This window comes from Strix uralensis, chromosome 4, assembly GCF_047716275.1.
Source record: "Strix uralensis isolate ZFMK-TIS-50842 chromosome 4, bStrUra1, whole genome shotgun sequence".
In the NCBI taxonomy this organism is placed as follows: Eukaryota; Metazoa; Chordata; class Aves; order Strigiformes; family Strigidae; genus Strix; species Strix uralensis.
In genome coordinates, this window is record NC_133975.1 from 56,665,341 (window position 1) to 56,691,463 (window position 26,123).

At 39.1% G+C, this 26,123-nt stretch overlaps 1 protein-coding gene across 2 annotated transcripts; it reads right to left on the minus strand.

Moving 5' to 3' along the window:
• Positions 1 to 222: 222 nt before the first annotated feature.
• SLC39A8 (solute carrier family 39 member 8) lies at positions 223 to 24,430 on the minus strand. Of its 2 annotated transcripts, XR_012628754.1 has the most exons (9): positions 24,204 to 24,430; positions 17,022 to 17,190; positions 11,708 to 11,877; positions 11,039 to 11,161; positions 9,720 to 9,887; positions 4,737 to 4,944; positions 4,044 to 4,228; positions 2,627 to 2,774; positions 1,299 to 1,413 (listed from the first exon to the last, which is right to left on the minus strand). XR_012628754.1 is itself a non-coding variant. In XM_074866846.1 (8 exons), the coding sequence occupies exons 1-8, from the start codon at positions 24,384 to 24,386 to the stop codon at positions 1,267 to 1,269; spliced, it is 1,353 nt and encodes a 450-aa protein (XP_074722947.1). In that variant the 5' UTR covers positions 24,387 to 24,428; the 3' UTR covers positions 223 to 1,266. The 2 variants fall into 2 exon arrangements, 1 of the variants encoding a protein (XP_074722947.1); XM_074866846.1 differs by lacking the exon at positions 2,627 to 2,774 and having other exon boundaries at positions 223 to 1,413; positions 24,204 to 24,428.
• Positions 24,431 to 26,123: the final 1,693 nt, after the last annotated feature.

Here is a 26,123-nt window from a genome sequence, read left to right on the forward strand (position 1 = left end):
AAAATATATTTTAATAGTGAATTCAAAATAAAAGATTTGTCCCTTCCTGCCAGAAAATATGTCAAGAAACAGTATCTTCTTTGAAGTTGTAAATCTTGCCTAAAAAACAATGAGAAAAGTAACTTACTAGAGAATTACTACGCTTCTTTCAAAGCTTAGTAGTGACTGAAATAGAATATATTATTTTATGAATTTCCTTGCACACATCTTACAACACCAGAGTAGCTGAATTGTTTATTTCAGAAGAACTCATACATATAAGCATGATTTTAGAAAGTTCACATGCAACTGATTGTGATAACAGTTTGTATATTTTAGTTTCACTTATGTTCACCCAATCGCACACAAAAAAATCTATTTAAATTACAAAAAAGCTTACTGGAATGTTGATTTTAGCAAGTTTTTTCTAAATTCCACTTTGTAAAAGTAACAATAAATCTTTAAAAATTTTAACCCAAAATACTGATTTTTTTAAAAGGGATACTTGTGGAACTTAAATATAAAACATTATCATTTTCATAAAATACAAAATGCCTGAACATTTTTTAAATAGTCAATGTTTCTAAAATATTATGGAGTTGATATATTGTCATAAATTTAACACAGGTTCCCTCTAATTAAAGTGGTTCTCAAAATAAATCAACAATTCCCTAGTGCACTTATAAAGAGAAAAGATCAAAAGCAGTAAACCAGTATCTTTCCTTCCAGTGTTAATTGGTAATTAAAAAATCTTAGCTTCCTTAGTACCTATTCTGAAATAGTTTGATTTTTTTTTTTTTTTTTGCTGAGGGAAGGGGATGTTACACAGACAAATCCTGCATGAAAGTCATGAAAATTAACCAGTTTTGAAACTGCTTGCCTTCATCACAGTTAAAAAGGGATATGAGACTCCATTATTTTCTTTTAAATAAGCACCTTGGACCTCAGCTTTCATTTGGTCTTGAGTTGCATGTATTACATAATTCTACTGGCCAAGTAACATCCTTTCTCTATGACAGTTCAGATATGTCTGATAATTTTAAGTAGAAATAAAAATATTAGAATCGGTTCTTTGGCATAGTACAGAAGTTGACAGCTCTTACTATGTGAACTGACTGCAAGTCCTAAAGAAGAATTTCCTGTATTTGAAGCAAGGGGGATAGGACAGGACTTGTCACCGTTTCAAGACCAAGTCAATTAAATGAATGTCCCTTTATGGATTTCAAGTGTCTTCCCTTTGTAATTTACTTGAAGTCTTCAGTACTGATTCCATTTTCACTTGCATTATCACAGCTGAATATTTCCTGCATACAAGGTAATCAGCAGTATAGCAGTAAACCCCGTCAGTAAACCAGCATTCTGAATAAGGAAGAATGTGAGATCCATCTTTCTCCCTGTCACTTTCTCTCGCAGCATATCGTTCATCTCTGGGAACTGAAAAAAGGGATATTTTTAGGTAAGTATTGCCATCTCGTGGTAGCGTGCATAACTTAAGGTATTAAAAACTGAACCATATTGACTTCGGACTGACTATTAGAAATAATAGAAGGTGAAGGCAGTCACAGGAACAGGTCACCCTAACTACCCTGAAAAACCACATCACCAAGGATTGTAAACTGAAATGGTGTTTTGTTCCTCTCTACTGCATGTCTCTCATGCAAATTTCCTCTTTTTGATTCCAGCAGTTTCATAGGGTCCAATTGTTGTCCATATGTTGCTAGGGGCACCTGCCCTTGTATTGCTAAATGTTGTGTTTCTTCCTTCACTAGTACTAACAGAGAAATCCTTGTTCAGGAAATGGAAGATTAGGATTCTACTGATTTATCTATAAGCAAACGAAGTGAAGCTGAAAACACAGACAACCCCTCAGAAGTAAGAAACCTGTTACAAATAGGTCTGGTGGGCTGATGAGGTAGAGCTAAAGCAAGGAAGAAAGAAGAAGAACGTTGTAAAACTGGTGGTAATACATGCAATATTACAATGCAGTGCAATGAAGGGATTCTTCATTCCATAACATGCATTTTAATAGTAACACAATAGCGTATACAGCAAAAAAACCCTGCAGAAACAAAGATACTTCCTCTGAGCCAATGAAGGTGATGGCAGACAAACACTAGCGATAAAGTCTCCTGCATGGGGTGATTTGGGCTATGTGTTTGCAGCAGATAACGTCAACTGCAGTGGATTTTGACAAACATACTCAAATAAGTTCTTCTTCTGTTGCTCTGAGAGTAGTATAGCCAGAATGCAATGAAGACTGTATATTTCAGCATTAGGTTAGAAACCTTCAGTCTGAGTGAATCAGAAACCGTATCTTTCTTTGATCTCACAAGGCAAAAACAGCCCTTGAAGGTAATGCAATTCTTGAAGAACAGACTAAGGTTAGTGAGAAGCAGCCAAACCTTCCCAGAAATCACTCCAGAACTCCATAATCCTCTTGCACAAGAGGCAAAGACAACAAACCAGATCAGCTTCATGCCATACAGCAAGACTCATTTGTGCACACACCTCAGCGTACACATTCTCACATGCCCACAGCCTCATCACACAGTGATCTTACTGGCAGAGGTTGGACTATGCCAATACTGGAGGAAAAAAGAACAGCAAAAAGAAAAGAAGGAAGGAATGACATTCTAGTTAATCCTACCTGCTTCTGGACAAGCAAACCAGAAGTGTGTGAAAATCGTAACAGAAAGTGGAAAGCCAGATCTCTGCACATAGCACTTGAATACCCTATTTCAGACTTTTCAGGGGGAAGAAAAATTCAGATAGGTATTTGATAACAATCCAAAAACCTAGAAAAAGAGAGATTGGGGAGGAGGGGAAGGGAGAGAGACAGAAAGAAAGAAACAGAGAGAACAGGACAACAGATACAAAGAAAAGAATGTTACCTACTTTAATGGATTTAATAACAAATTTAAGCTGAGCCACTCTAAATTTATGCCATGAGTTTTATACATCATAGTTCAGTGCACTACTATTCATTATATGAGTGAAACTAAATGAAAAGCATTAGCAATTAAGGTACTGCAAACTTGTAAAATAAACTATTTATATTGTTCATTTAACATTATTACTTATTAAATCCTACGTTATTACCTAAATCATAATAGTATTTAATGAAATAGTCACTATAACTATATGACAGTTCTTAAACGTGTATAGAACCAGACTGGGGTCTCAAATCTTTCTAAATTCAGGCCTCACTCTTCCAGTTCTACACTCAAATGGATTCTCATGTGGCAGCTGTAAAGACCTTTGCAGATACATCTGTTCTTACCACACTGAATTAAACATAATAAAACTTAAAATTCTTGAAAGATCTCTCTCATTTTCAGATAAAACATCATTATAAAAGTAAATTAGGAACAATGCTGACTGTCTGTGAATCCAGATTTTATTTCCCAAGGTCTAAATCTGATCTGGATCTTAGCACAATTTCTTTGGCTTGTATCTTCTAGCACACTTTAAAAAATAGACAGACTGTTTTGAATAGAGTTCAGCAAATTTTTTTAGTCTGAACCAAGAAACTGGGACTGGTACTGTTAATTTAAACCAGAATAGAATTTAAGTCAGGTTTTTCACTTAATCCCAAAATTATCACTGTGGTTACACAACACCTCTCCTTCAACTCAAAACTAAGTATTTTGTTTCATTTTACCTATCTTTTCCTTTTCTTTCAAAATACGGTTTAAATAGACAAACAAACCTTTTAAAAATAATAAGGTAAAATACTTTGCCACTTTAAGATGCTGAAACAAAGTATTTATACACTTTTTTTTTTTGATGAAACCACTCAAATACATGAAAAGCTTGTGTCTCAAACTCTTTTCAGCAATAATCTGATCAGCCCTATTTGTGAAGTGAAAGACTTTCATGTTTCATGAATAAGCATAACTATTTGTGCACGTCCATTAAGGTTATAATTGATGATTTAAGATCTAATAATAATTAGATGACACTGGCAAGAGAGGGTCAAAATAATAAATTCTACTGGAGAGACTTAGTGCAGTCTTTGTTTTCTTGCAGAAAAATAAATAACTGAAAATGAAATTATATCTCACCATATCTGCCAGAGAGATGTACAGGAACATTCCACCGGCTACAGCAAAGATGATGTTAGGAGCAAAGTTGTTGCCTACCAATATACCAAAAGCCATCCCAAGGTAACAGGAACATGCAGACAGAAAGTTGAAAAACAGAGCCTGCCGAGTACTCATTCCTGCATTAAGCAATATGACAAAATCCCCTAGAAGAAAGAAAAAAAAAACCCCCATCTTCAGAAAACAATAGTGTGATTATTTTCTGATTTCAAAGGATGTCTGAAGAAAATATATTATTTGTATACAAATTATAATCCCCTGCTATTTTTCTTCATTCAAGTAATTGATGAAGATTTGCCTTCAATACTAAAGTAACTGAAATATTCTAAAGCAAGCAGGTGATACGCAATTGAGCTAAGAGCACAGGAACACAGAACTACCTATAATGATCTAAAAAAAATTAACACAACAGTGTATGCAGCATACATGAACAGGGCAATTAATAGCTCTCTAATACATACTCCCAGCTTCCACCCACCTGTGCTTGGGAACTTCCTGTGCTAGACATGTATTTTGGTGCTTGGGAAGTTTTTGATTAATTTTTTTCCATTAAATTGCCTAAGCTTTCTTTCTATCTATGCCAACTTTCGGGCAGCACAACCTCCTACAACAGAGATTTCCACAGTAAGCAACATGCTGAATGAAGTTTCTTACCCAGTTCATGAGGAAACTCTTCACACAAGATGGCTATGGAGGTACTAAGCCCTTGGAGCAGAGACAAAGTGAAAGAAGCACCAATAGCCAAACCATCTATGAAATTATGTACGGCATCACTCAGTGTTACCATCCAAGCAATGGTCCCAATCTTGGACAGCGGACGCCCGTGAAGACACTTGCATAAGCTGCCCTGGATAGCTTCTTCCTGGAAAAAAATAACACAATAGAGCAATTTCATAAAACACTGAATAAAGAAGCCAACAAATCACACTTCCGTCTTTAAATGAATGCCAAGCGTAAAACAAAACACTACTGCATATGGAGACCAAAATGCTTGGTCCAAGAAGCAAAAGGCATAGGTAGCAGCAGCAAACATTTTCTGTTTCAACAAGTTAACACGCAGGGCCCAATCACTCTTCTGACTACAAAGCTTTACCTGAATGCCCTTCAGCTGAGACAGAAAGCAGTTCTGACCACAGTGCCCTGAATGTCTCCCTGGAGTCTCTGTCAGATTAAGAGTGCCAAGGCTCCTCACAGCCTCCTCAGTCACCTCTATTAAGCATGTAGAGTCAGAAGGGTCGGATCACAGTGACTGACAGCATCTGTATTTCCTACCCACATCTGGACCAGTTACAGACTGCCAGTACATCACACTCTCAGAGACACACTCAGCCACCACAGTAACAGCCAGGTATATGTGAACATAGACACACATCCAGATACTCCATAAACTTTATTTCTAATTTTGGGCAATAACAGTCAAGTCCACCTATTCAAATAAGTTTCTACAGAGCACATGTTTAATAAAAACAGGAGTGGGTAATTCTGACTGTGCAAGTTGAAGGCTCAGAGATGAAAACAACAAGCTAATATAAAACTGCAATGCTCATACACACCAGGGATCTCAATAACTCCTCCCAGAAGTAGAAGTAATTTATACATGTGGTGCCACGAAATAATGAAAAACTTGAAGCAGATAAAAGGAACTGCCATTTTAGCTGGGAGCACAAACTAATCTCCTCTCAAAAAATCCTGATAATCCATTCTGATAAATTTCTGTACACGCATGTACTGTAGTTATACAATATTTACAAGAATTATAGTATATCCCCCCTAAAAAAAAGAAAGGATTTGCACATAAGGCATTAATTAGTGCTTACTTACTGGAATACATAAGCAGTAATACATACATCTTAAGCAGTAATATATACATCTGTGGGCCCATAGACATATTTATACACTTCTCCTTCTCTTGCAGGAGAAGGGTGTAGAATACCAGCTCTTCCTCCTTATGAAAAGGTCACAGATTATTCCAAGCAATTTTCCTTAGTTATTAAAAAGAACACTGCAAATTTTTAGTTTCGCCATATCAAATGCAAACACTACCAGGCAACTGAATTTTGAAGTTCATGGAAATATAATGATTAATAAATTCTTACAAAATCTTTAATTACAGAGCAGTAAGGTCTGTCTGATGATTTGCTCACCAGACTCTTATCTGACATCCTTGTATGTAGGAGCTGCATTGGGACAGGACAGGAATTTGAGTCATATGCCTATTGCACCACTTGGAACTTGTAGCTAGTAACGCCTTGGTTGAGTAGTGCCACAACTGCCATAAAGCACACTTACAGCTCCTATTCAGTGCACAGGAAGCCCTGAAATAATACTTCTATGATGTGAAAATGAGCAATGGATCCCTGCTGACTCAAACACATAGGCTTTAGACTTGTACTACATGCTTGCCTTCAGTTTTTGGAGGTTTTCCTCTCGACGTTTCATCTAACACACAAGTAATGCCAATCATATTTTTGGGATGATTAATTTGTACCTATACTAATTCTGTTTGAGATAGGATCACTTATGAGTAATAGACCTCTCAATCCACAAAGGCAACTTGAACTTCACTTTAAGAAAGAAATATTACAAAGCAAGCCACATAAAATACATATATTCGGTAACTGGAAGTAAAAAGAAACATGAGTATGAGAAAATCCAAATACAACTAGCAAAGCTCTTCCACCTATTCATCCAGCTCCCTGAGCTGAAGTTCTGTTCCCCTACATTTTTCTTTGTTCCCTGGTGACCATCCTTCGAGCTTTCTAAGAACCGATGGAGGCATTGTTTTGTAGATCATCCTGATTTCTGCCAAAGGCACATCTTCTTTCTTGGGCACGTTTCTAGCTTCACTGAGGAAACGGAATTTGAGACAATGCACAGATTTTCATTTTGAATAATTCATTCATTTTTCTTCCAAAAAAAGAACACCATTCTTTTGGAAACCACACACACACACACAAAAACCCCAACAACAACAGCAAGTATCTTCTGATAAAGCAACAATATTAATCTCAGGAGACTGTATTTTGAAAAGGTATATTAGCAACTCCTATCACACATAAGAAAGAGATGTGGTGATAGTTTTTGTTCTGTGAAAACTTTCTATTACCAAAACAAATCTCACATCAAATGCCAAGCATCTCCAAAAAATCAATGGTTTTATGAAAAGAGTTTATTAGGATGAAAATTCCTAAAAGAGAAATGAAAACACTAAGCAAATAATACAAATGTGCAAAAATGTCACCTGTACATACTTGCTTACGTTTGTTCCCATCAATGCACATTTGTTTTATGTGGGAACCATGTGTGTGCCTACACTTTTCTGAGGGCTGTGGGGGCATAACTGGCTTAGACACAGAACTAAGTAAAGAACCCATTTTCTGGTACCAGCTGCACAGCTGAGAATTCCAATGTCAGTCTTGAGCATTGCATATGTATGACAAACATAAAAACCTGAAGGGCTTTTTTGTTGAAATAAATAGTTTACAAATATACGTGCTGAACTTTCCATGCATCTGTGAAGAAAATGAACACTGAGTAACAAGATGTTATTAAGAATTAGCTGCTGAATTAATCAAGAATGGAACTGACTCAAAATGTGCTGAGGTTTGGGTTGTTTTATCTATGTACTTTTAAATTTTTTTTTAAGTAATTGCAATGAATTTAGGTGAACAGTATTGATTTAATTCTAAAAATTACTTTCTTCATCCAATCTTTCAAAATGCAGAACAACTGCAGTCTAAAAACTAGGAATTGGGTTTCTAGGAATTGGCTGTGTTTGCCCTCTCTAATAAGCTTTAGCTTACAAGGACATATTAAAATTCTATTAGGTATGTGTTGGCTTATGCCAAATGGTTCCTTCATAAACACCAAATGCCTGTCAAGTTGAATGCATACCTACCCTCATGGCACTACTCTAACTGCCCCAAAACCCCTCAGCCACCTTGGCCCTCCCCTGCCCCCTGATGACTCTGAAGGCTACCTGGCCCCTTTGAACCTGCCTGGAGAAGGAAAAGAGTAATGATGGCTTTTTTGTTGATACCTCCAATATCAGCAGTGGGCTATCTGCCACTGGGATTTCCTTGCCGCCAGCCTTGGCTCCAGACTGAATTTTACCCTTACTTTCAGGAGGTTTTAATACAACATATGCTCTTCCTGGCTTTGGAGAAATGGAGGGGAAGAAAGAATGGAAAGCATGAATTTTCATACGAACAATAAGTAGAGAAGAGCCTTTGTGAAATTTTAAGTTCCTAAAGTCAAGACTGAATGTAAAAGATGTATGAGCATCCCACAAAGGATCTTGGGGTAACCTACAATACTTTATGATCACAAGCACTGCATCTAAACTAGTTGCTAGAAATAAATGCTATATAGTTACATTTTATTATTATAATACATGGTATGATTTTGTTGTGTTTATATTATGCGTAAGCAGATGGCTAGACAAAATGTAATAATGGAATAGGTCCAGATAAAACTTCTGGTAAACAGGGCAGAAAAACTCTCATACCATTGGAGATGACTGCCTCTGCAGAGAGTGGAGGGTTCTCTGGTATGTTTTATAAATCTACAAAATACAGTTTAGGGACACTTATAATACTAATTCCCTCTTGGTGCCCATGCAATTTTAATTATTAAGCATGCTTCTCCTAGTTTTTTAAATGCCCAGTATCCACCATACTTCATGACATTTCTACAGCAAGGCCAGGTACAATTCTGGTACTTTACACTGTGTGCATCAAATGCCCTGGTGAACCTGCAAGGTCAATGCAGAACTCTCAGATTCTCTCCCGGCTGTTAGGGCCTGCCTCTGGCTTCCTCACTGCTCCCCGCAAACAATTTACTGTCTAAAGAACATGGGTGGTAAAATAGAAATCTCTACTCTACCAAAATCTGCCTTAGCCATCAGTGAATTGTTTCTATGTGTTCTTATTTTTTTAAAATAAGGGACAGTATTGCTCCTCCCTGTACAGCGAAAGAAATAAAGAAGGACACCAACTTTCTCTTCCTGCTTCCATTTTCTTCTCAGACAGAAGGAAGTTGTAGCTGTAGTATAAAAATGAACGCAGAGAAATATAGAGAGCAAATCTGAAAGAGAATAATACTTAAACCAGGAGGAATGCCTTCTGTCTCAACATATTACCTCCATAATTCCCACAGTATCCAAATATACTGGACTAGAACAAGCAGTGCTCACAATATACTGCATGAAAGTTACTGTATTAGTTTTCTTCATTAATCATCGATTTGGAGGAATCATGTTCTCACACTTACGGCTTTACGTAGTCAGGAACACAATATGGATCAACACTAAAACACACTATCACTCTTTAAGCAAAACAGTAACAACAACAACACCAAAATTAACTGAATTATCTGATTAAATATATACCTCTGTTGTACCCATCCCAACACTGATATCAATTAGCTCTTTCTGTTGGCTACAAACTGAATGCATCATTCAGCTTCTGTAAGCTTGCCTCAAATGCCCACATTTTTTTCATAGGGCTCAAGCAAGCTATAAGCCGTAAATTTACAAAAACTTGACAAAAGTAATAAAAATTCATATTAACTCTCCCCTCAGATATGCTTAACGTGACTGGCAGGGATAAAATAAATAAATAGACACAATTTTCATACCTGTGCTGAGACCACACTGATGCTGTCAAAACCAAGATTTCCATTGCTCTCTATGACGGCTGAATTTGCATAACATGTCCCCCCATTGCTGGATGATAGTGGTTTGGGTGGGTTAGTCTTATCCTGAGAACAATTCTGTTCACCATTTTCGGAGTCATTATGGCCAGTCTAGATTAGACAAATAAATAAAAAGGTAGCTAATTAAAACAAAAGCAAAATAACAAACCTAAGAAAATAGAGACCTAAAAGGAAAAGGGGGGGGCATCCTATTCATGCTGCCTTGCTTTCAACACCAAGTAAATGTTTAAATGGGCTGCAGTAAACATTTAAATTAACTCCAAACGTATCTAAATTCCTAACTTATCTCTTAGTTAATCAGAATACCTGTGGGGATTTTTCATTTTTATACCTTTATACAGAACCTCCCAAGCTGAACACCTGACCTTAAGTGATAAACATCTGCTAGTTATTTATGGCTGCCTGTCAAATAGAGCTTATCAGCCTTTGACAACTGTTCCCAAAAATAAAGTGCAACAAATTCATTTTTTCTATTTTTTTTTTTTTTTGGTGCAGTTATTACAAACAAGGGACAGTTGATCTTCATAATCTTCAATATCAGCAACAGTTTGGGAGGGGGGACCTTAAGTGAGGTAAGAGTAAGAAGACAGGACAGTTTTCATCACAAGACATACGCAGAGAGGACCAAAAATTTTGAGAGGGCCTTCTCAGACAAATTCAGTCTCTCTCATCTGAGTACACAGCAAAGTACTCTGATGTATGGGTAGAAAGCAGAGCACTGTGCAACAGGGATAACTGCAGTGTCACTAAAGCAGGTCTGTGTACCAGAGCATGGGGAAACATAGAGCTGAAGTTACTGAAGGTGAGATTCAGGCACTGTCAGCTCAGTTACACTTTGCAGATGACTAAGAAGGTATATAAGTCACATTGATTTCTCCTGCCCAAAGGGGATCTCCAGGGGCAGACTCAAGTCTTTCTAGCTCTTACATATTTCCACTTTTTTCTGATGTGTTTATCTAGCACAGCAACGACTTGGCCATTGAGAGCAACTGACAGCAGACCACACTCACATCTGGATTCTGTTCCCAGCTAGCTCTGCTTGTAACTCCCTCAAAAAAGTGAGACTGCTTCCCCTATCCAAAAATATGGATTTTAAACAGATATATCAGAACACATGGTAAGGCTGAATTCCTCAGATAAAATGGAAAAAAACCCACATTGTATTAAACTATCAAGTATTTCATAAAATATAACAGGTACTTTAAGGTAAGGCTTGTTCAGTTAGTGATACGTTTTGTTACCTGGTTATAGATCTTCAATGTCAGTTTAAGAATCCTCTCCACAAAGAAGAGAATATAGAATCCACCAAACACAGCAACCGATTTCTCAATATAATTATCCTCTTTCGGGTCAAACCCAAATGCCTAACAGTGAAGAAAAAAGCAATGCATATTAGTCTGCAATCTTAGCACATTTCCAGAAAAACAAACACACACCCCACACACACAGGTACTCCCCTAAAATACAGACTGTCTCTCTACTGACCATGAGTTTCCATGAGGCTGAAATTACAAAAGATCCTGATCTTTTTAGATTTTTTTTTTAATTTGGATTAAATGTTAACAGTGTTTTAATTCAGTAGAACTTTATATGTGGAATGTAGTAGTAATGTGCAAGACGAGGAGGGTCTAACCTGTAGCACATTAAAGTTCACTAGAATTTTATCCAATGCATTTCTCTTTCTGTCTAGAGGCAGAACAGTCCTTGGTCTTTCGCATGGCACAACTAGACGTAGATCTTAATGGCTCTGCTCACCCAGTCAGAAAGAGATGGTAGCTAATGGCACTGAAGCCCACCCACAACTGTTTGGAGACTGCAACCCACACGCAGAATCCCACTGCAGCATGCTTCTAAAATTAATACACTTTAGTAATTAGTATGCAAACCAAATAATGATTCCCTTTGCTTACCTCTGGAATGAGCTGGAAAATTGCGTTAGAAAAAAGAGTACCAATGGCCAAGCCCACAAAGTAGGTTAAAACCTTGGGAAAATATGACTTCTTTAAGAGGGGAGTTAAAACCAATCCCAGAAGTGATGCCAAGTTAATGATAGTCACAGCCAGGAACCCAAATCCCCAAACTGTGGATAAACAAGCAGAAATAGAAAATATTTTAGTATAACACCCACTTCAGGCTGTTTGTGATTTTTCTAACAGCTGGAATTTTTTTAACAGGCATGGAATTGGGAAAAATAATGGTTCCCTGGTTGAAATTATACTTCACAAATATAAAAATCTTAAAATGCATGGATACTTAAGATGCATACCTGCAGAAAAGAAATATCTGGAAACATTGTCTGGGACTACCATATTAAAAATGGAAACTGTGCTAGTGTAAGATCTGGCATAGCCTATCTGCTGCTAGTATAAATCAGGTGTCTCTACAGTCAGCGAAGAGAAAAAATTAAGGCTTAGGCCAACAGTCAAAGTAGCTATAGCACAGAGATAAGACAAAAATTCATACTAGTTCCAGGGTTAGATCTAATTGCCATTTACTCCTAAAGAACTCAAAGATTGAAAGTCTGCTGTCTTGGCTGTGCTAGATCAAAAAAAAAAATCCTTCCTGATAAAAGATGACTCCTTCAAATCATGCTGAGGTGGTAACTTTCTGGTCCTAATGTTCCTTCTCCTCTTCTAATGCAAAGTAGTTCTGCTGGCTGAAAATGCTGCCCACCACTGCTTATCCAACAGGTGAGGTGGTAGATAGCTGACAGTAGAGACAATTATAATAGAGAAATGAAAGCATATAAAAAAAGATGTTCTAGGTTCAAAAAGATGGACATGTAATTTAGGTACACAATGGGGAAAACCTTTTCTAAGAAGTGGCAAATGCACCAGGGTTCACCGTAACTTAGCTTCCTTCACCATAAGCATAGTCTCAGATTTTTAGAGTTCAGATACCAGGACTTGAACAAAGCCATACCATAATTATTCTGGATTCTGAATTACAGGTTGGGGGTGGGGGGTGGGCTGGGGTTGCTGTTCTTCATAAGCATCTCAAAGTTGTACCTCTGTGCACGACTACTGTTTTTCCCAGTGACATCTCAAGTCCCTGTGAGTACAGAGAAAAGCTCTAGAGGTTGCACTGAAAAGGTCTACAATGCTTGGCTCAAGCGATGTCACAGAACCACAAAGTAATCCACACAGAAAGTGGGTTTGTCTGTAAAAATTACCTACAAATAATAATCAAAGCCAACGATGTTTGCTATATGAGAACAGTTTGGTATAATAGAGAAAGATGCATTATTATAAGCTTTACAACATGTATGTAGAGAAGTTTTCATAAATTCCTTTCTGCAGAGCAAAAACTAACAGATCAGATTACAATCTGCATCCTAACTTTCCTACAATACAATCGGCAAACACACTAAGCTAGATTCCTCACCTGCAACTGGAATGGCTCTACTTTGTTTGCACAGTGTCACAATTTTTATAGGTAATGAATTTTATATTATGTCAAGAACAGAAAGCATTAGAAACATTTAAAGCATTTGCAGAAGATAAATCATTGCCAACTAGAACATTAATTTGCCATTTTGAGAGAGAAAACCACACAACTATATATGGGTAGATCCACTAATCTACACAGGAGATTAATTTCCATTAAAATAAATTACAACTGAACTTGTATCTTTTTGAAACCAAATCTATAATAAACAAATGGGCTTCCAATGCCATCATGAGTCACAAACTACTGTTTACAGTTTGGGATTACTATAGAAGCAGGAGTCGCTTTCAGTTTAGTATACAGACAACTCCTACACATTATTCTGTGCAAAACATACATTTTAAACGGAGTTAACGTAAAAACTCTATTTATCAGATATGAAGCATTTAGAGTACTTGCCCAAATTACTTCATCAGACACAGGAAATTAGAACAAGTTTTAAAAATTACAATAAAAAAAGCCAATAGTAATTACTTTTTACAACAAAAGACAAGGAGGATAAATTTACAAATTCTGTGTGTAGATCCGTGGACACCAAAAATGATAGGAGAATGGAGCTTAAAACCAAGCACAGAAAAAGCAGTTATTGCCAAGTTGTGAGAGAAGTTCTCACAGTACTATATGCTTCACTAACAAATGGTCTAACTTTCATGCTTGTACTCTTTGTTCAGAACAGCAAAACATAGTGGGACACTTAACTCGAAGTACATGTTATAAATGATACAGTTGTCACCATTTTGTATGCTTAATGCAATGGGAGATGTGTCATAATGTACTAAAGGAACTGTGCTCACAAGTAGGGACATATTCTAATCCACTGGTATGTAGTATCCCCTTTTGTCACCAAAAAAAAAAAAAAAGGAAGAGCCTTTCTTATTCCTGATTTATCAGAGATTAGGGGTGCCAGAAGACAGATGCATTTCATAGATTATTTTAATTCTTCCTTATTCTTCCACTTTGGGTGAGTAAATCAGAAACAAAATATCGGTATGTAAAATCCCAAGTTCTTTGGGCCATCCAGATCTAGGACAGATAAAAGTAAAATGACATCTATTGATTAAATAACCTCAGACAATGAAAGAATAAATTATTATCCATCCTAGGCATTCCATAGATCCTGCAATGAGCCTCAGTAGTATGGGGAATAGTTTAAACTAATTAAATTTTTAAACAAATAAAATAATCTAAGATCTTTCTTAGATATTCTCCAGGAAGGTGCTCCTGGGCCTTGTGACAATCTTTTCTTTGAGTTCAGAAAGACCTGAAGTGTAATTGGAAAAAAAAAAAAAAAAAAAAATTACCACATAATTACAGGAACTGGTACTTCAAGAAAAATACCACAACTGGGGGGGTGGAGAGGGGGAAGTGATAACATGGTAACATTCCAAGACAACCCATGTTGCCAAAGTTCCTGCTTTATGGATTATATTTCACAATATCATGCATGCACCACTGTCTTAAAATTGGTTTTATTCACTAAGACTCCATCCACACTAAGCTTTTCATGAGTCCATGCATCTCAAAGCTGGCTAGTCTGACTTTATGTATCAGAGCAGGGATCTGCTAAAGACACACACTCTCTTCCCCTGAGACCGGTGGCACGGTCAGCTTTTGCCAACTACCATTATTCTTTCTGTCTCTAGAACTGTAGCCCCAACAAAGAGACAGCCAAGATATCCAAAGCCACAAGAAGTCCAAAAAAAAAAAAAAAAACCAAACCACTGGCATGAATGCAAGATGCCCTCCTCAGAACACCATTGCTCGGCACTGTTCCCTGTAAGAAGTGGGGAGGACTGCTCTGGGCCTTCCTGAGGCAAGCTCAAGCTCTTCCTTAGCCCTGTCCTGGGATGAAGAGGAAATAAGGGTATGAATACCTTTCTGAAGAAGCCAAGCAGAGAGCACTGAACCTGTTCATCTTGGACAGACGGAATGCCACTGCGCATTTCCAGCTATTTCATGGAGCTCTATACACCTCCCTATCATCTTTCAGAGAAGCAAGAAAGGGAGGCACATGAGTGTGCCTCAAAGGTCAGCTAGGTTAGATATGAGTTATACAAACCCCAAGGCAAAAGACATGCTATGTGCTGCCTTTTAACTTCTACTCTGCTTCGGCAGCAATTTTTTTTTTATTGCAAGTAGCTGTCCCGTAAAGCTTACTGTACTAATTTCTTCTGTATGTCTTGTCTGTTCATATTTTGGAAGACAGAATATTGTTAAGTGTGTGGGAGTCCCTGGGCAGAAAATTCACATAAGCACAGCTGGAAACATACATAGAGGATTTTGCTTGATAGGCAGTAATTTAAATCAGCTGGTCTCAATTCTGCCACAATACAGATTCATTTTGTGATGGGGTGGGGGTGTGCGTAAATCAACATTTGCATTTGGCACTGGGCCTTTCAAAATAGGTACCACTGTGTGTCACAGCCTCATACACTTGTGGTTTTAAAATACCCTAACCATGGGTCTTGCAGATTTCTTGCACCGCAGCCAAGAGAGGGACAGAGAGAAGGCTGCCTTGCTTAACTGGCTACTGGACATTACTTCTGAGCTGGCAGGATAAAAAAAAAAAAAAAAAAAAAAAAAGTGGAATAGCATAAATAGCTTAGGACCTTAACTATAGGTCAAGATTTCTATGTACAACCTACTTAAACAGCCCCAAACAAAAAGAAGAGAAAGACAGATCCTACCCTCCCATGCAGATATTATGGTCCCCTTGATGATATGTGCCCTCATGTGATATAAGCAATCTAGAACAACCATGGTAATTGATGCCATGGTTTCAGTGATTAATGAAATATAATTCTAATTATTCACTGACACAGCTAAGTTTTAGGAATGATCTATAATTCTTAATAAATATCATCACTTATATTAATCAGAATGTTATTAATACTAATATTTCAAAAGAAAAAACCTGCTGTATCTCTACTCATAAATACTGACATTAGGCACCTGCTCATCCAACATTCTAACCTTTAATTCAAATGCATCCCTTGGAACAATAAATTTATTTGGAATACTGAGTCAAATAAATAGGCCATTACATATTTGATCCTTATCAGTGCAACAAGTGACTTCATTAACCTGCTGCATCTTCCCTGTCCCACATTTTTTACTGCTCTGTACAGTTCTGTGCACAATACGTACAGAAATAATAGTGAGAAAAATAAGAGGAAGCAAGATGAAGGCTACTCAGCCATGTGATAATGTTGCATGTGGAGGGGGCAGCACAGAAGATGACATGAAAACGGGAGTCAGAGTCTGGAAAGAATATGAGCATTTTTCCTCAATAAAACAGTCACTGGCTCCTCTGATGTCATGACTCCCACCTGCAAATAATTCCACTCAAATGCAGTCCCCTAATAATTTTACTCTGAGTTCCCTTGATACATGCACATCCCATTAAGTCTGATTTCCCACTGCAAATCACCTACACAAACTTCCCTTCTGTACTCCCACCTTCTCTCCTATTAACCAGCTATTCGCAAGAGTCCTTACGCTTCAAGGCACACACCATCATCCACATAATGGGCAAATTATTCCATAACTAGCTACTCAGTTCTTTCACCTTTCTCTAAAACATTCTTAATAGATCCCTGTCAGGAGATAGGATATTTGTTTACATAGCCCACTAACCTGAAACAGGATTTTATATTCCGACTTTACAACTATATTCTCCTAAACAAGACACTCCTGCTAGGTATAGATAAATGCTTACTATTCCCATAAGAAAACCCCACTCCAGTCACAGTATTAATGCAATTAACGTTAACTAACCTTGTAAAGAACGTGGTTTAGACGTATCCACAAAGTTTTCCTGATGATCGCACGGGTGAAAAATTAGCTGTTGCAAAACAGCAGGACATATTGTAGGGAAGCTTGAATTTGATACATGACTGTTGTTTGGTATCCCATGCAAAGAAAAAATTTCCTCGCCAGTCAAGCACTGAAACAAAAAGGGATTTTGCCAACTTAATACATTAATGCAAAACCACAAACTAACACATACACTTAGAAATCCAAGAATTACAACAGAGGAATACTGTAATGCATTTTCAAGGAAGTGTACACGCTGTTTGTACGCTGTGCATGAAAACACTGTGATCACTTAATGTGAACAAAAGTGATTCAAAGTATTTTAAGTAACATAAATCACAAATCAATGAAACATATTTTCAACAGACATTTGCAAATCTTATGTCCTATGAACCAGGACAGTTAAACCTTATGATCTATTTGGAAAAATAGCTTCAAAGTAATTAAAATCTTATGTAATTACAAAATAATTAAATTTAAGAGCAGACTAGATATAGGTAAAATCTCAGTGACAGAGTATGTCAAAAAAAGTTTGCTAATTCAGTGACTGCTTATTCATGTAAGTAACCACTTCCACTTTGCAACAATGCTTATTTATCTCCCCAAATTAGCTGTTTTAAAATGGTCTAAATATTAGCAGCACTCAACATTTTTCATTCATTTTATAGCAATAATTGTTGCCAGCAAACACTGTTTTGTAAAACCATCCCATACTCCAATGAGATAAACTGTTATTTCAGATCTTCGCTTTGCCCTCAGCTCAGGATGTACCAGTATCTAACAGGTCAAGGATAAATGTACTTAGCAGTTGGCTAAACCAGGCCAGGTTGCTTTGTTCGTTATTTTCAACGAAAAAGATAAAAGACAATCCATGAAATATCTTCAAACATACATCTGCAGAAAAATTGAGTATTTTAATATGGAATGTTTTATACCGCTGTAATCTTTCATCTAACACTTTGTTTATTCACATTTCCTACAATGATCAATAAGGAAAAAGTGTTATTTTTGGGGTGTAAACAAAAATGATTTGGCTTATTTCTGTACAACAAACACATACCAAGGCTGAGTCTCAAGACAAAAAAAAGTCAAATGTTTTCCTTCTATATGAGAAATTGTTAGAGCATCACCCTCCCTGTAGCAAATCTCAGTCTGGTTGCAAAAATAGAGCACTGGAAGCCTTAGCAAAATAAAAACAAATGGTCGCTCCCTGCACTTTGCAGTTTTGCTAGCCTTCAGATTCCACAGCACTTCTCCCAATAATTCAAGAATATTATTTATAAAGCAAATTCCTTCTAGAGATAAGCCAAAGCAACTGCAAGTCATTTACCTCACCAGAGCTGTTTCCACTTCCGTTAATAAATACTTTTCTAATATCGTCCAAAGGTGAAAGGCATACAGACACCATTTGAACGTGACTATTTCTGATTTAGCTTGGAAGAAGAGAACATGCAGGTCAATTCAAGTGACTTCAGCTAGATTGCATTCAGGATGTTTCTGTCCTTCCTCTTTAATGAGCCAGTCTAGCAGAGCACTCAAGTACATGCTTGAACTTAAACATAAGTATAAATTTTATTAAGACCATGAGACCTTGAAGACTCAAATATATACAAGCAATGTGCACATACTTTCATCTTTCAGTGTCAGTGTTAATGTCAAAATATCACATACAAAATAAATATAGCTTGATAACTGACAATGTCTTCCTGTTTTAAAGCACGTTGCTCCATTTAATCTCAATGGAAATAGCGCACAGAGAAATCATCACTGGAGATAGTGTCTTTAACAGCCCAATACGTGAACCTCTGGAGCTTTCTGAATTAGTTACGTACCTAATCATTTTACCACTAACTCTGTATCATGGAATAATGCAAAATACATGGCTAATATGTCCAGTGTGAAACAAAGAGAGGATAGCTGTGGTCTATAGGAATAGTTCCTATATGGTACTTCTTGTATTACTGGCTCATAGAGCCATTTCTGGAAGTCTACAGTGAAAGCCCTTAGAAAAACAAGCCAGTAGAAGCTGAACATTCATAACATAACTATCTCTAAGAGACATCATCTTTAACTATCTCGTTCCTAGAAATACAGAACGGATTACTAGTATTTTAAAATACTAATATATTAGTATTAATATTAGTTCACAAAAATCCAAACCATGTTGTAGGTAGAAAAACAGATTATGGAAAGAAAATAAATCAGACACAGCATGAATTAGTAAACTTGAAACTTGGAACTTTGGCTACATACAAACAAATAAGCAAGAAATACCATCGGACAAGAGCTCTTTTATGTGAAGATGAGAAACAGCATTTTATTTAATTACTATTATTATTATTTTGATCAGGGACAAACCCAGAAGATAATGATTCCTATAAATGATTCATTGTTATAAGTCACCCCATCCTCTCAGTAAACTTCTACATACATCCAAGAGCTAAAAAGCAAGCTTGCATGAGTTCACTGGCACAATTAAAGGATTAATTAAAAGATTAAATCTATCAGAAGCCTTGGATTGGAGCAACTCATGTTTGCACACTGCAAACTCTGCATTTATCTTTGGCGGATAAATACATTAAGACAGCCACACTGCTGTAAAAACATAAGCTATTTATTTTGTGAGACTGACGGATGATCTCAGCAGAAAGGAAATTTAGCCTCATGGAACAGGGGACTGAGAATGATGTCCTGGCTCACCAAGTCTACCGTCATGTCTGCCCCCTGCTATTCAGTAAGTACTATCATAAAGATTAGGTGAGGGAACTGGCTGCAATATGACTGTCACCCAGTGTTAACAAACATTGCAAAAAAGATATGACATAACTGATCATGTCCCTGAACTGTTAAAAAAATCACTGAGCTTTCCTCAAAATTGGGGAGGACTTAAATCAATACAATTTACACAAACTATTCACACTTTTAAAAAAAATAAACCATCAACCGGGTTACTCAAACAGATGTTTACTTTTCTTCTAGTAAGGCTCTCACAAAAATGATTGACCAATATGGGACTTTTTTTTTTTTTTAAAATGGTAGATGAAATAAAGTGATGCCCAACTATCTAGAATCTCTTTACAATAGTATCTTTATAAATGACAAGCAGATGCCAGCTCACCACATCCTTTGAAGGAAAGGATGGGACAATTGCTCAGACAAAAGTAATGCAGAGAGGACCTCTAACTGGAAAATTAACAAAAAATGCTACAGTACCTATAGTCTCTAAATGCTTCAGCTCCTTTTCTGATCTTCTGCCATGTTCTTATCTTTGCTCTACCTTTGTTTTATCTGTAGCATTCCACATGTGAAGTACTAAGATACCCAACAGCAACCTGGACTGTAGTTTCTAAAAGTTGCCAGATTAAATACTAGCCTAGCCCACACCAGGGCTGAGCAGTGGGTTACACAGCAAAGAAAGAATGTAGTGAATGCCTATCTGACCAGCATTTTTTTTTTTAAATTAGCCTGAACCTGGATAAGGCAAAATAGAGACATATGACTTTGTCTTCCTCGACTTGTAACAAAGTGCTGACGTGGCGACACCTTTTTGTCACTCAGCACAGGTGAGAACTGGATACTAGGAGACGACCATGCCTTCAATAAGCAGCACTCCATGAGAAAGTCAAACCAGATAAAGCTGCTTGAATGCACTTGTGTGCTTCAGGCATTTCACACACACCTTGACATGTTCAAGGCAGCTGTTTACGCTGGGAGCTGAAAACTGTCCGTGGATGCTGAAATTTGCTAAAGGTGCTGTAGAAATAAGACACTTAGAGGGCAGAACAACTAAGCCTATTTATCTTCTCACTGGCCAGGCAACATCAGATCGTGGTCTCGGATCAAGACCATAAGCCACACTCTGTCAGATCATCCCCCTTCTTTCAAAAAGCACAAGTTGTAACTAGTGAACTACTACCAAAAAAAACCCAAAATCAAAGAAGATACTAGCCTGGTTCTAGTCTATCTGAAACACTAAAGTTACCGGGTTTTGACTCACCTTGAGGTGAAAATTATTATCTGATCATGAATATTAATAAAGATTTTTAACTTCATTTTGTGCAAATGTTTTGTTCAAAAATTAAAATGCATTATATTAACACACAGTATTCAGGCATAACATCTAGACATAAATATAGATTTAGAGAAGTCAAAGAAGGGAATTGGAGCATGATTTTAGCACTTAGTGATTACATCAAAGCATAAAATAAAGGTGATAGTTAACAAGCTTTCTTTCCAATGCCCATTTACCTTCCATGCATTTTTTGACCAAAACTTTTGACCATGTCATTAAATCCTTCCACACACACATGTATGGCTATCATACTACAATGAACCAATGACAGAAATTCATATATAGTTTCGTGGTTTTACATCTTGCTAATCATGTAAAATACAGAGTGAATAAACATGCTAACATCTATTATACTGAATTTTATCCCTTATTCATAGGACTAAAATGTGTTGGAATTCCACAGTAAAATGTGAAAAAACAGCAGTGATCAGTATTTGAGTTTGCTCAGTAACTATTTATTTCTCTGACAGGGAGCCCTAGCTTATATATTAAGAAAACGTGATAACAGAAAAATTGAAGAGCAAAGAAAACGTAAGAACAAAATAAAGGTAATTATAAAAGTGCATGATAAAAGAAAAAAAAAGAGACCAAAAACATAAGGAATTGGAGTCAGTTCAATGAAAAATTCCAAAACAGTACTCAAAAAGTGTTTTCTTTTTTGTATTTTACAGGAAAAAATTAGCATCCTCATGAACATCATGGGACATAAGTTACCATAGATGCCTACACAAGCATACATTCAAACACCATCATCAGCAAATTAAATATTCTTTTTCTTTCCCCCTATCTTCTCAAGTCAACCTAGTATCAAACCAGAAATCAAGCATCCATCTTCTGGCTTACATATCCAGACTCTTTCAATCTTTAAGAAAATGGGATCAGCTTCTGGTGGATCTTCTCATGTGAGATTAATAGGCTTACCAAAATTGTTATGAATGAAACATTAAAACTAAAGACTATTACTGGCATAAAACTGAGACTGTTCCTTCCTGCCAGTATTGGAAGTGCCGTATCACCTGTCCATTACAGATCAGCTCTCCACTAAAAATTACTTCAGCCTTGGATGAGGGGCTCCCTGATAGAGCAGGGGTGTGTTATCTTGGCTGGAAGAAAGGCCTGGGAGTCAGCCCACTAGCTCTGGACACTGAAGTTAAGAACTGAAAGTCTAAGATAAATCTTGTTTCCTCCCACAAGCCAATATTTATGCATCCTGAATAGATTCAGCCTATCTGAGAAAGACCTGAATCACCCTCCAAAGGTATTTATTTTCCTCCGTAGAGAATCAGTAGAGCTTAGGCCTCTGATGCCTTCCAACACACAAAGTTAGATTAGGCCGCTTTACGTCTTCTGTCATAACCAGCAGATACTCTAAATTATCAACTTGTAAGCATAAAGAGTCACAGTATTTGAAAATGATCACATATGATTTACTTGGTATGAGTATGCATTTGCATGCACCACCTGCCCGAAGTCATGCACCTAACATCTATAAGGGATCAAAAGCCAGGAGATAAAATGCACTTGCTTAAATGTTCCCAGCTGATGAAGGCCAATTTTAAGAAAGAATACAAGTAACTCAGCAAAAAAGTATACACGTTTCAGTATGGTACACTAGATATTATTCAACATGGACACAACTAGAACAGGCCTGTAAAAAAATGTGTTTCAATTAAACTTCAAATGACTTATGAGGAACATGCATTTACAGTAATAAAGAAGAGCATTACTTTTTTTTTTCCCCTCCGTAGCCTGTGCCAAAGCCTGTGTACGAGGGCTACGTGCTTTTGCAGAGGGAAAACCTGAAGGACTGAAGAATCTAGTCGTTTCTATGCCCTTTTAAAGAAAGCTCCTTTTCATAGCCACATTCAACACTGCAAACTTGTATTTAACATGTGTGGCTGGGGAATGTTTATGTTTTTAATACACTGTGTTGGAACAGTGTTCAATTTGTGAGATTTGAAAGCAGTGACTCTCACAAATATTGCCATGCTTATACTGAATCCTACATTGATTTCAGTGGCATTAACTCCCAGTTAAACCTCCGGTAAGGGTAAAGACATCAGAATTGCACTCTTTCTAAAACAAAGGAAGCTTATTTAAGGTTTGTCTCTTTCACAGCACGAGCAAAAGACCTACTACTCCAAATGTAAAAAAAATTTCTCAAGGTCCCTAAAACCATGCCTGTTCAGTTTCTTAGGGAGTAGAACCAAACCAGAGCAAATAGTCATTCCTGCTTGCCTTTCATTTTCATGACTGACTTCTTGTCCCTGATTCCTGAGCATAAGGAAATCTCCACCAGCCTCAAGAGTCTCCTTCAAGGAAATTAACTTAGTCTAGGACACTACAGAGATGTGAAATTACATAAGACTTTAACAGTAGGTCTCAGTTTTGTATGGAGACACTAAACAGGGTAAAATATTTTCATGGAAAGCAATATTCCTATGGTATTTAGTCAGTAAATTAAACAACATTTTAAACATTTTAGTAGATTAATTGATGGGTGTACACTTTGTACTCAGATGAAAGGTGTGAAAAATTCTGAAAATGTTTCTGTATGTCAGTAGACCTGTCTATAACGAACTTCGTGCTATCACATCACAGTTGTATTTAACAAGTCCCGAAGATTTGCTTATGTAGCCCTTGTACGGAAACACCAGCTGACTCTCATACACTTTTTGCTGTTGTCCAGATGCTATTTACCCAGAAAAAGTGTCAATTTAAGAGCTGACCAACTTAGAGCTAGAGCTAATCCCACGGGCAGCCCCGCACCGCAGCCCGAAGCAGCTCACCGATGGCTTGGCAGCTTCTCCCCTGCCGCAAGCTGGGTTCACCTGTAGACCGGTCCCTTCACCCGAATCCCGGGCCCAGCGCCCCGGGAGCCCTTTCCTCCCTCCCTCCCTCCCTCCCCACTTCAACGTGAGGAAACACGACGACGACGAGGAGATTTAAGCGCCTAGGGCGCTGCCCACCCGGCTCGGCGCCCTGGTTCCTGGACGCGCGTTTGAGCCCAGCCCTGACCGCCGAGCGACAGCGAGACGGACCCGGCTCCCAGTACGGCAGGCTCCCGGTACCTGGTTGTGGTGGAGGTGGCTCAGCGGCAGCACCCCGCTGAGGACCGGCGCGGCGCCCAGCTGGTGCAGCAGCGCCGAGAGCTGCCCGGCCGACAGGCTGTGGTTGGCCCCGAAGAGGCGCAGCACGTCGTCGGCGAAGGTGGCGGTGGCCGGGGCGCCCCGCGCCGCCGCACGCGCGAGCATCTCCAAGCCCCGCGGGACGCGGCGAGTGTGGCTGGGCCAGCAGCACGGCGCGCGCTGCCCTCGCGCCGCCCCTGCCCACGCGCCCGCGGCGCTGCGGGGCGGGAGCGGCGCCCGCCCGGCTCGGCCCCTCCCCGGGGGGCGTAGTGAGGGGACGGGGACGGGCAGCAGCGAGCGCGGCGGTACTCCGCGGCCGGGACACGGGACTGGGCGGGGCGGGCGCCGCTCCCCCCGCCGCGGTGCCCCTGCGGCAGCCCTCGGCCGGGCGCCGTCCGCGCCGCGGGTGCCGGGCCGCTTTGAGCCACCGTCAGGCTAGTACCGGCGGCCCGGGGCCGAGGGCAGCCGCGGGGCCTCCCGTAACCCTGCGAGACGACGGCGGGCTGGCACGGGGCTGGCCGCAGATGGCGCCACGCGCGGGCGAAGGCTGCAAAAACGCCCGGCTGCCGCCAGCCCCGGCCCAGGGGCCAAGGGTCACAAAACCACCAGCCACAGCCAGGGAGCCGCAGAGTCCTGCCCCGGCCGGGCTAGGCGCTGCTCCCTGGCGCGCACCTGCTGAGCTCAGCGTGCCCGCCCTGCCCTACCTGCCATGCGGCACCCTGCCCCCCGCCTGCGCCCCACCGGCAGGCCCCGCGCCCGCCTGCCGTGACCCACGGAACAGCCGATGGGATAGTCGAGGCCAAGGTCCAGGCCCAGGCCAGGCGCACAGGCACGTACGGCCCCGCCGTACACACCTCGCCAGCAGTATCTCCTCAGCGGAGGCAGCTGGACCTTGGAATGAGCAAGTCAGTTGGCAGCCAAGTTAGGCAACTCGCTTCTCTCGGGCCCCCTCCCTGCCACAGGTCGAGACACGGATTGGCGTCTGGTCTACCTGTTTAGGAAGGTTTAATGCACCAAAAAAGCACGTTATTGGGGGCATGCTTTTTAACAGAGAAAACTGTGACTGCTCACAGGTGTATTCCTGGGGGCTGCCACTCAAGTGATAAAAATGCTCATGCTTCAGGACAGCAGCCATGTACTAGCAGCTCCAGCTCAGGAGAGATTTGTAGTATTAACAAGTTATTCTGTAACTGCCTGTTACAAAATTTCTTGCGTATCCCTGTAGTGGGCAGAGACAGCACATTTTTTAAGAGGTACGTTTTTTAAACAGATTCTCATTTAGACCTCTGTGGAACTGTGTTGAATTACATGAGCTGAGACACTGTCCCCGATTCAAAATTTTCTCAAACCAGAATTTTGTACTGCCTGTGCCAAGCAGTCTGGGTAACAGCAGTATGAAGGAGGCATGGTTAAAGATACTTCACAAGCAGCAAAACTCATTTGGATAAATTCTTCATAAACAACTTCCATACCACAGTGCACAAAGCACCTAGCAGAAAAAAAATGTCAGCAGCATAACCCACCACCAGGAAATAAAAGAAAATTCTAGAGAGTGCTAACAATCCTATAAATTCTACTACTGGAAAACCTGTTACTCTTGACTGAGAGCCTGAAGAGCTAATATACTTTTGTGCTTCCCTCATACTTGGTTGGTGGCAGCTAAAACAGCCCCGGCACAATTTAGCTGCAGGTTGTTCCAAATGACAGTCCCCATCTGCACTGGTTATACCTCCACCCTACCCACCTCTCCATTTACGAGTGCATTTTGGGTCTTTTCCAGAGAAATCAACACAAGATTTCCTTTGCCGCTAAGGGAATCGCAACGTTCTTCTTTAGGCAGCAGCTGTGTCAGAAGCAGAACTG